Source organism: Centruroides sculpturatus, unplaced genomic scaffold, assembly GCF_000671375.1.
Source record: "Centruroides sculpturatus isolate CEXI.00-Female unplaced genomic scaffold, Cexi_2.0 scaffold2584, whole genome shotgun sequence".
In the NCBI taxonomy this organism is placed as follows: domain Eukaryota; kingdom Metazoa; phylum Arthropoda; class Arachnida; order Scorpiones; family Buthidae; genus Centruroides; species Centruroides sculpturatus.
Window position 1 is genome coordinate 1 of NW_019386676.1, and position 10,228 is coordinate 10,228.

The 10,228-nt window shown below is 31.1% G+C and overlaps 1 protein-coding gene and 1 pseudogene across 1 annotated transcript; both read left to right on the top strand.

The window, feature by feature from the left end:
* Positions 1-1,276: 1,276 nt before the first annotated feature.
* Positions 1,277-6,534, top strand: LOC111615546 (probable glutamate receptor; the record flags this gene model as incomplete). Its single annotated transcript, XM_023356952.1, has 8 exons — positions 1,277-1,320; positions 1,398-1,495; positions 3,357-3,447; positions 5,242-5,400; positions 5,469-5,616; positions 5,686-5,915; positions 5,990-6,243; positions 6,315-6,534. Coding segments are annotated over 8 exons (1,244 nt in total), but the record flags the coding sequence as incomplete, so codon positions are not given.
* A 2,432-nt stretch (positions 6,535-8,966) lies between these two features.
* Positions 8,967-9,790, top strand: LOC111615544 (annotated as a pseudogene).
* Positions 9,791-10,228: the final 438 nt, after the last annotated feature.

Here is a 10,228-nt window from a genome sequence, read left to right on the forward strand (position 1 = left end):
CATAAAAACTCAAAGACTTGTTTCTCATAGACAAAAATAAATAGAATCAAATTAGGCGTAATGAGAAAATATACATTATTAATGACAGTAATTTAATTTCGTACTGGTATATTCTTATATGCTATTGTATAAAATATATTTTCAAATGTTTATAGTCATTTGTTGTCAGGTTTGCTGAAGTTCATAATCGCAATAATTTACTACAATTCCAAACTTTTTTCTGAAAAGTAGTGATGTGACGAATATTCGGTTTCTATTCGGTATTCGGCCTATTCGGCGTATTTTTCGCTATTCGGCCGAATACCGAATACCTAAAAGTAGGAGTAAAAAATAAAAAAAACGCAGTAAATTAATCATTTTGGTATTTAGATTTAATGTTATCAGATAGTGTTGTTTGTTTATATTTATTTATAACTTATAACATGTAAAAGATTAAAAAAAATAATATTAGTCACATGTATTCACAATTTATTATCACACAGATCAGCACACGTACACACCTATTCATTCGAGAATCGTCGCACACATGTGAGGGTCTGACTCTGCCTAGCCTTTTTAAGCTCGTCTTTGCTCTTTCCTTTCTCTTTCTTCCATCTCTCTAGTCCACGTATGCCTATGCATGCATCATAATACGCGCTCACGGTACTTTCGATTCGTCACTTTTTCGTTGTAGTTTTTCCATTTTACAATTACGTGACTCGTAGCCGGGTGATAACGGAAAAAAGAAACAGATAGGACGTCGGTATGTGTCACAGTTATGATTTCACAGATTCGAGACAGCTTGGTAGCTCGAACGGTCCCAGCCTTTCGCCCGTGCAAGCTAAGTGACTTTCATTACAAGCATTAAGTTTCCGAAGTCTATGACAATTGTTTGGCATTGAAGAGGGCAAATTTCGCGCCAATAAGCTGCTTCGACTAGTTTGATTATGTTATCGACTCAATCTCATATTTATTTTCACATTTTCACTTCGTAGTTTTTCTCTGTTTTTTTCGTTATTTCCACCTGTAAGTTATTTTATTGTTATCTACATTTGATATCATCATTTATCACATACTGCCATGACGCTCTTGTATGTCCGCTACAACTTCCGAGAATGAACGCGATTGGCGAAGCGTAGTGACAGTGTGCCAATAGAGAGCAGGGTTCTTGCCATAATGAGGTTTGCACGCCAATTTTTGTACGTGCGTTAATCGAGCCGAATATTCGGCCAGAGGCCAAATATACTATTCGTTTCAACACTACTAAAAACTAATTTGTAATAAACACTTTTAATAGGACATTCCAACCATTCGTACGTTTGGAGAGTAGCAGGTTTTCAGGTAAATACATTTACTATACATAATAATTAATAAATCATAATAATTGTCTATAAGTAAAAATTTACTTTGTTTTTCAGTATCCGTTGTTTATGGTGTATGACGAAACCGAAACACAAATAACAGGTGGAACGTTGTTTCCGCTTTTTAAAGTTATCCACGATAAACTAAAATTTAGGTAAGTTCACATCTAAGGGTGATCCTTATTAAAAATTATTATATATTCTCACCATAGTAAACTTTTTAAATTTCACAGCCTCTTTTTATGAACTGTATATATCAATTCTAAATATTTTTCTTAAATGTTGCTTTATAAAACACTGTAAATAGTTATAAAATGAAACAAATTTTATCATGTTTTGTGTTTTATTTGAAGACAAAGCAATAAAGCAATAAATATACCTATAAATATAAATAACCAATAAATATACCTAAGTTATCCATGATCTCTTACTTGTTTTCGGTTGTTTTTACACTCTGATAGACAGGGAATAACGTTCTGTCTAACTAAATTTTCAACTGTTACATTCAAACAAATATTTGGCATTTTTTTATTATAACATCTTGCATCGAATGAAAGCTTAAAGGAAAAAATTTTATATTTAGAAAAAAAAAATTAATTTTTGTATTAATTATCTGCTGTGTTGTACAGTGAACTAATGATTATGATAACCGCAGACAAAAAATTACGCTATTTTACTAAATATATGCGTTCGTGGGTATAAAACAATGTTTTATCTTACTCTATTTTATAAATTTATCAAATTTTTAAAAACGCAATGTAGAAAAACTATGTTTCTACAAGATGATAATTAAAAAAATTGTGCTTTGTTGTTAATAGCAATTATATTTATAAAAACAAAGTTTTAATAATACAAATTGATCAAATATTTATAACATTAAAAAATGAAAATTATTTAAAAATCTAATAGATTTTTAACAGATACGTATTATATAATTCATGATGTACAACATATCAATGCTCAACCAATCCTGAATGAATTGCTTGTATATTTCAAGAGCGCGTATGTAGTAATACTTTGCATGGGAGATAACAATCGACCATAAATCATTGCAGAAATAAAACTATAACGTAAAAGAAAATACTCAAGCTTGAAAAGTAAATGCTTGCATGAATGTTGCATTTTACGAACATAAAACTTCACATTGCTTTTGAGAAAATGTGCTGAAACAGCTACAGGAAATACGACTTCGAGTTATATAAAGAAAATAGCTCATACCTATTGTGAAAAACGAACAGTAAAAAAAAGCATAAGAAAAAACTACATGTAAATGCTTTTAAAATAAATGAAGTTTCAACGGAATAAATTAATAGCTAAGCAGTAAAGAAACTTAAAAAAATAAAAAAATGAAATTTCGACAAGGCAGAGAGCCTTGTCGAAAGGCAGAAATGAAATAAGAAATGGTAATTATTGATGCGTTATCAAAATTTTTCTGTTATGAATTAGTCGAATGGCATCTGTGAGTTGCCACAGATGCAAAACCATTGATTACCATAACGCAATTGACGTATTGTTAGATGAATAATTGCTCGCAATGTAGGTATTCCGTGTGGTTTCGCAAACACAAAGCAATCAAAGATCAGGACTCACTTCAAGGTTGTGAAGTATCCGTGTTGCACAAATGCTGTCGTGTACGAAAAAGGCGAAGATTTCAATACAATCACAATCCTCATAAAAATAAATCTAATTTTTTACGTTTTCTTAGACTATGTAATAGTATTATAGTTTCATTTTTTAATTCTTGGTCTAAGCATAATAAGAAATTCCAAAAAGTACTAAATTTTCATTTGGTATATTTAAGTTTGTTTACAGATTTCATTTCAAATCCACAGACGACTTATATGAATTTTTATTTTATATTATACAACCATTTATTTTTTTATATTTATTTCAGATATCAAATGAATAATATAGATACCTGGAAAAAATATATACTAAAAAGATTGTTAAAAATTCTTTTATTGTTTCTTAAACTGAAGAAAGTTATGTATATATCTAATTATGAAATTCGTTTAGTTATTTTGTAGTGCACCCGATTCTTGACCATTTAGGATATATAAATCGAAATGGTACGTGGGTTGGAATTACAGGACAAGTTGCGAAAAAAGTAAGTAAAATCTAAATAACAAGTAAATTAAGTGTAAAATAGTTTTGTAATTGCAGAAACATTATACGATCACTCTTACACATAAAAATAAAACACCCTAATTGGTTGCTGAGAAAAATATACGATTGAAAACAAACGTTTTCAGCCGGATTAACAGGTTATCATCAGGTGGAAAACGAAGATGGATAGAATACAAATATTTAAATGAAAATTTAGAACAAGAAATTTTTTTAAAATATACAAGAGAAACTGGAGAACATATAAAATTAACACGAAATCAAATTATAAATAAAAATATCATAAATAAATAAATATTCAATAAACTAATTCTATCCCGATTATTTAGTGAACTTTTTAACCATGTACACAGCTCTCAGCATCTCTCGCAGTTAAACATCCCTCACGTAGCCTACTTCTATATATCTTAATGTTCTCCGTTATCATTGATAAAGTGGAGGAAGATACAGGTTTTATAATTGTTGCTTCGTCTCATTTCACCTCCGAACCTTGGACTCGCGACATTTTCCACAAAATTTAGCATTGGATCCTTTTTTACGTTATATGTATGCTATTCTAGTCTTACTTCCAAACTGCTTTTGGTGACGCCGATATAGTCGTTCTTAACATCTAGTTGGATGTTCTGATAAGGATCTTTATAAACACCTGTTTTTTTCTGTTTTTAGTTTATCTTTATCATTCTTCAATATTTTATATAAATTTGAGGCTTTTTTTAAAACCATTCTTGCTATATCCTATTAGCAACTTCTTTCATAATTCTATTTAGATTACTATTATATGTAAACTTGAAGCGTCTATTGAAAACAGTGTTAAAGTTTTTTCTCTTTTTGTTTTTTTTTTCATATTTCTTGAGTAATCCTACAATAGTGCTTTTCTTGTAACCTAGAGTCTGGGCTTACAATATCCTATCAATTTTTTTATTTTTGTCAACGATTCTATCACAATAGAAATAAGCTTTTTTCATCAGAGTATGAAATGCGGCCATTCTATATCGATAAGGATCCATGCACCTGCTGATATATATAGTGGGGTGAGAGTAGGTTTCTTTATATTATGCCTGATAATCGGGCTGAAAACGTTTGTTTTCAATTATATAATTTTCTTAGCAACACATGAAGGTGTTTTATTTTTATTTGTTTATTGATAAAGTATTATTATATTTTTTAAAATATATTTTTCTGTTTGTATATATAATAATTACTAAATTGTTTATAACTACATATCAACATATTGCTGTTAATTGACATACAGTTTTGAAAATAAAAGGCTAATTTTCTTACATTTTAATCAAGTTTCCATCGAGTAGCATTACAGTACACGAGTTCTTGTTTTTACAAAAATACAAGAAATCAACAAAAAAAGATTAATTGTTCTGTGGCCAATAAATCTTTACTAACTTTAAGCCATTTGTTTTTTACTTTAATGTGACGGCGGAACATCGTTCATATATTTTTTTTATTACATTGAGCATTAACATCAATGCAATGAAAAATCGATAAGCAACTCCGTTGTTTTCTGAGGAAAAAAAGTAATAAACTAATAAACTTTAGTAAATCAAATAAAACACAAACATCTTAAAATGAAATAATACAAAATAGAATAGCATAGGTGAAAATTGTGTAGAATATAGCAAATAAATTTGAATAAAAACTTAAAAATTTTTTTTCTGGAACACTAGTTAATAACCGCTGTTTTAAGTAATATTTTGACATCTATTAAAATTTAAAAGTAAATTTACTATGAATTTGACTTTCATAATAAATTTTATAAATTTAGGAAGCGGATGTGGCTTTCGTTCCAATAGGAATTACTTACGATCGCTTTTCCGCGATGCATTTTACGCCTGCATTTGCATTTTATCCAGTAAGTTTTTTTATAAAAGCTCCAGGAAAATTTTCTGATTGGAATGCCGTTATGAAGCCTTTTTCCATGAAAGTAAGTCACTATAACACGTGTTAATCAATATTACATAAGAGTTCGAACTGTATTATCTACTTAATTAGATATGGATCGCTCTGTTTACAAGTGCATTTATTTTTGGACTGTTCCTGCATTTAATTTTTCAGAAAGATTTTATCAGAGCGAAGAATGGAGAACGTTGGACACTTCGTCAGATTTTTTGGAACTTATTTTCCGCATTGTGTTGTCAAGGTAAAACATACTACTGTTGTTATATTTTATAGTTTATTAATTGCATTTACTTTCATTAATGTCAATTAGGATTAAGAATAAAAAAGTTAAAAGGTCTGGCATCCAGAATAATGATAGGAATTTGGTGGTTATCGATTGTTGTCCTAATATCCGGTTACAGCGGAGCGTTAATGTCTTTTATGACGTGTCCTTTAACTGAGTCTTATCCAAGAGATTTTGAGGAACTCGCTATTTTTGTTCGAAACGGTAAATATTCATGCGGAACCTACGAAGGAATTGCTTTTTGGAAATATATGTTAGTAAGTATGTTCTAAATCTTCAGGAATTCTACTTTACAATTTTTCAATATTAAACATAGTATTCTGTATTGTAGGAATCTGAGTCAGAAAATACCAAAACTTTAAAGGAACACATTTTGTCCAATAATAACTTAATTACACTTCCACAAGCGACAAAGAAAGTGCAGAATGAACGATTTGCATTCATAATATCTAAATATGTGATAAATCAGTTAATCAGTAAAGTAGACAGGCATAAATATATAATATCCACAGATTCTCTATATACACACAAAATCGCTTATCCAATCCGTAAAGGTTTTCCATTCAAGAACGATATAAGCAAGATGTAAGACGAATTTACAATTATAAAACATAATGGACGTTTATTTTTGTATAAAAACAAACATTCTTTTTCAGAGTCAGTCGCTTGTTTGAAGCAGGAATTGTTGAGAAATTGTTACCATTACAAGTAGAAGAATTTCAAGAGCCATCTGAATTCCAACCATTAACAGTCGAAGATATTAAAAGTCCTTTGTTATTTATGGCAATTGGATATCTGTTGTGCATAGTGGGCTTAACAATGGAAATAATATATAAAAAAGTGACTAAAATTCCGACTCACGATAATCTTCATTAATTTGTGATTAACTAAAATTTGGTTATTAATAGTATAATTTTAGAACAAAAAATAAAATATTATCTACTCTATTTTTTAGAGTCAACAAAACTAGGAATTTTTCGAATATAAATATTTATTGAATTTTTGTAATATAAATCAAAATTTATTTCCAAGGGAAATTTTCCCTTTTAAGGGAAGTACAGTTTTACAGTAAAAAATATTATTACGGTCTTCATGAATAATATACACATTGCAAGTAAGTGTACTAATTTTTACAAGACACGCTCTAGCAACACCGCTTAAATAACAATAACATTTAGTGAATTTAAACAATACAAACCCAGAAAAACTTTATAATACATTAACAATAATTTAAAACAATAATGTAAATCATATAAATATTACAAAGTAATTTTTTCAGTGAATTTGACAAAAAATTATAAATTCTATAAGCATCTTTTCTGTTGATATTTTTACAGTTATTTTTGAAGTCTTGAAATTAACCACCATTAAATATATTTATTATATTGTATTGTTTATCGCAGATTATGAAGAGATTGGCAATTTTGCAATAGATGAAGCACAAAAATATCTTCAGATTGACATAATTGACAACGAGTACGTTTAAGTAAATGTGGGAAAGTCCAAATACGGCTTGTATAGTAGATGATAGGGTTTATTATAGTATTATATAGTTTCAGATGGATATTTAAGTTTGAAGTTTTTATAATTGAACATAAAAATATTAGATTATCAATCGCTTTCTCCACTTTGATATTTAATTTTGTCATATGGCTTTCGAAAGTCAAATTCCAATCGAATTCGATCCCCAGACATTTGACCTCGTTAAATGTTTGCAATAAAGTATTTTCATGAAAAATTTTTGAGTCTTTTTCAAACAATTTTTTATTTTTACGAAGATATTTATTGTGTTGATTAATTTTACGTTGTAAAGATATTTTATTTGGGGCTATAATAACAAGATCATCAGCAAAAATTAAAAATAGTATATTTTATATTATAATATTTGCTATGACGCAAGATTAATGTCAAAGATATTTATGTCAACCATCTATTGAAAATTTTTCGAAAAAATTATAAATGACAATATTACAATTTCTTAAGTGAAAAATGTAAGTTGTGTTTAGATAAACCGACATATATTTGTTTTTTTGTATTATAATTACTATTTTTAATACTTGTTTATGAACTACATTTTTCATTGTGTTAGCTGAGGTATATATGTACAAAGTTTTCCAATATTTTACTTGAGAGCAAGCTACGTATAGGTAGTTGACTGTGATAGAAGTGGGAGTCTTTGAAGCTGATTTCGCATTGTTCTAAAGTGTGTCTTTGCTGTTTGTTATTTGTAAAATTATAGGCGAATTTAATTGAAAATTGCAGTATTTTAAATTGGAATGGCAGTTCAGTAGAGATCAATGGTATTCTGAGGATAAAGACTGTGTGTCCTTTGTACTTTCCAGTGTAAAGTTCGGCTTCGATGATGTTATTCGATAGCTTTTTGACGATCATCCAGAAGAAATTGTTCCGATTCTGAAGTTTCCCCAGTTATGTAATGTAGAAATTTTTGATGAGGTGCTTCCAGTGGCGGTAATCGAATTTTTCCATTCATGCAAGAGAATCCTGGCGTTTTTCCACTAAGTTATTTCGCGTCGCAAGATTAGCAGATGTTATTTAATTTTCCGATTACGATATGTTTGTGTTTATTATAATTTTATGTCGGGTCGTAGTGGAATGCTTCATTTGTTATGTTGTACTATTTACATGTCCTCGTCCGCGCTTCTTGTGGGGTGATATTTGCATGGGTGATTTGTGTTCACAGTTTTTTATTATAAGATTGTGTCACACTTTTTGATTTTTCAATTCGTTCATTTCGTTGTTCTTCGCTTTCTGTGTTTCTCACAGTGCTCATTCTCGTTCGTTGGAAACGTAAACGTGTTTCGTGCTCTTCGACTGTTTCGTTTTTTCGCTGTTCTTTTTGTTTGCGCCTTTTTTCTCTAGAAATAGCAAGAGCTCCTTCTCTTTTAAGATTGGGCCTTTTATAAAATATTGTGGCGAACATTGCCCTTTCACATCTGTACCCTTAACCGTTGTAAAACACAAGCAACGATTATCTGGTGTATGAGTCATCACTTCCTACAATAAATTCGAACTCACCCCACAAACACTGTCGACCACCATTGTCTTTTGTTAACCGCGTCGTCGAAACATGTGCGGTTACAAATACGCGAAAAAGACAATAAAATCAGTTTTTGTCACGATCTCGTTTCGTTCATTTCTTTCACTTGCAGCGACAAAAAAATAAAAGCAACCAAAAGCAAACATCACATTGGTACGCCGGACTAAGAACAAAATTCGACTAAGAACTACCATTGGAACCTTCATCAGGTACGTCGTTTTCTTTTTCTCAAGGCGTCAGTCGTCAGATCATGGCCGAGATTATAGCAGTAAAAATTTCTCAATACCAATTTTCCGACCAGCCTTATGGTTTTACATGTGCGAAAGCACATTTGCGCTAGGATCTCCAAAGCCGATCACGGAAAGTGCCACAAAGTTCAACTAGGTAGTGGCACATTTCGCACCGGAAATCGCATCAACGGTTAAAGACATTATTATTTCTCCAGACTGTACAGACCCATACGGTAACATAAAGTTGGAACTTATTAAACGATCCGGCGAATTGTCTGAACAGGAGCTACGAAAACTATTGGCTGAAGAACAGCTAGGAGATCGCAAACCCTCCAAACTACTACGTGTTCTAAAGCATCGGGCAGAAAATTTTTAAATCCCGGACTCAGTTATACTACAATTATTCATACAATACGTTCTGACTTCCATACAATTTATCGTAGCCGCCATTACCCCATTCGACATAGAAAAAACAGCGGAGGTAGCAGACTGCGTGGTGGAAGTAACCCCTGAAACGATAGCTTTAGTGTTATAACTTGAAAAACCCGATACTGTAACCAACAAAAAACTAGTCGAAATAGATAAATTTAACAAGCGAATCGATCAACTAACGCAGGCACATCGGGATTGTAGTGACCATTTTTCTTGATGCTCCAGCAGCAGTTCAGGACATCGCAACAATTCAACGCACCGCAGTATTAACAACTACTGCTGGTACCACAACCGTTTTGACGCAAAGGCACAAAAATGTACTCCTCCGTGTAGTTTTCAAACAAACAAGAGTAGCAAAGCGTACAGGCGACATGCACTTTGCCGGAACAATCTTGTCGCCTGTTCATTCTAAACAAGGGAATGAACATAGACTTTCTTATCAACACAGGTTCCGACGTATCAATATTTCTAGCGTCTTCGTCTCATTTGAGATGAAGAGGATGGAAATATTGATACGTCGGTAAAGCGGCATCTCAAATGACCTTGATGGCAGCAAACACAACTGCAATTCATGTCTAAGAGCAACGAACACTCACTCTCGATTTTGCGTTAAAAAATTTTTCGCTGGAAATTTTTTATTGGCAACGTGTCAACGGCAATAATAGGCGCAGATTTCTTGTATCATTTCCGTTTGGTACCGAATCTTAGACACAAATGTCTCACAGACGTTCAGACAAAGGTGAACTCTACAGGAAAATTATTAGAAACCTTCATTCACTCTATTAAGATAACGACCAATGACTCCATATATCATAAGATATTGGAAGAATTTCCTGAGATTACCAGACCT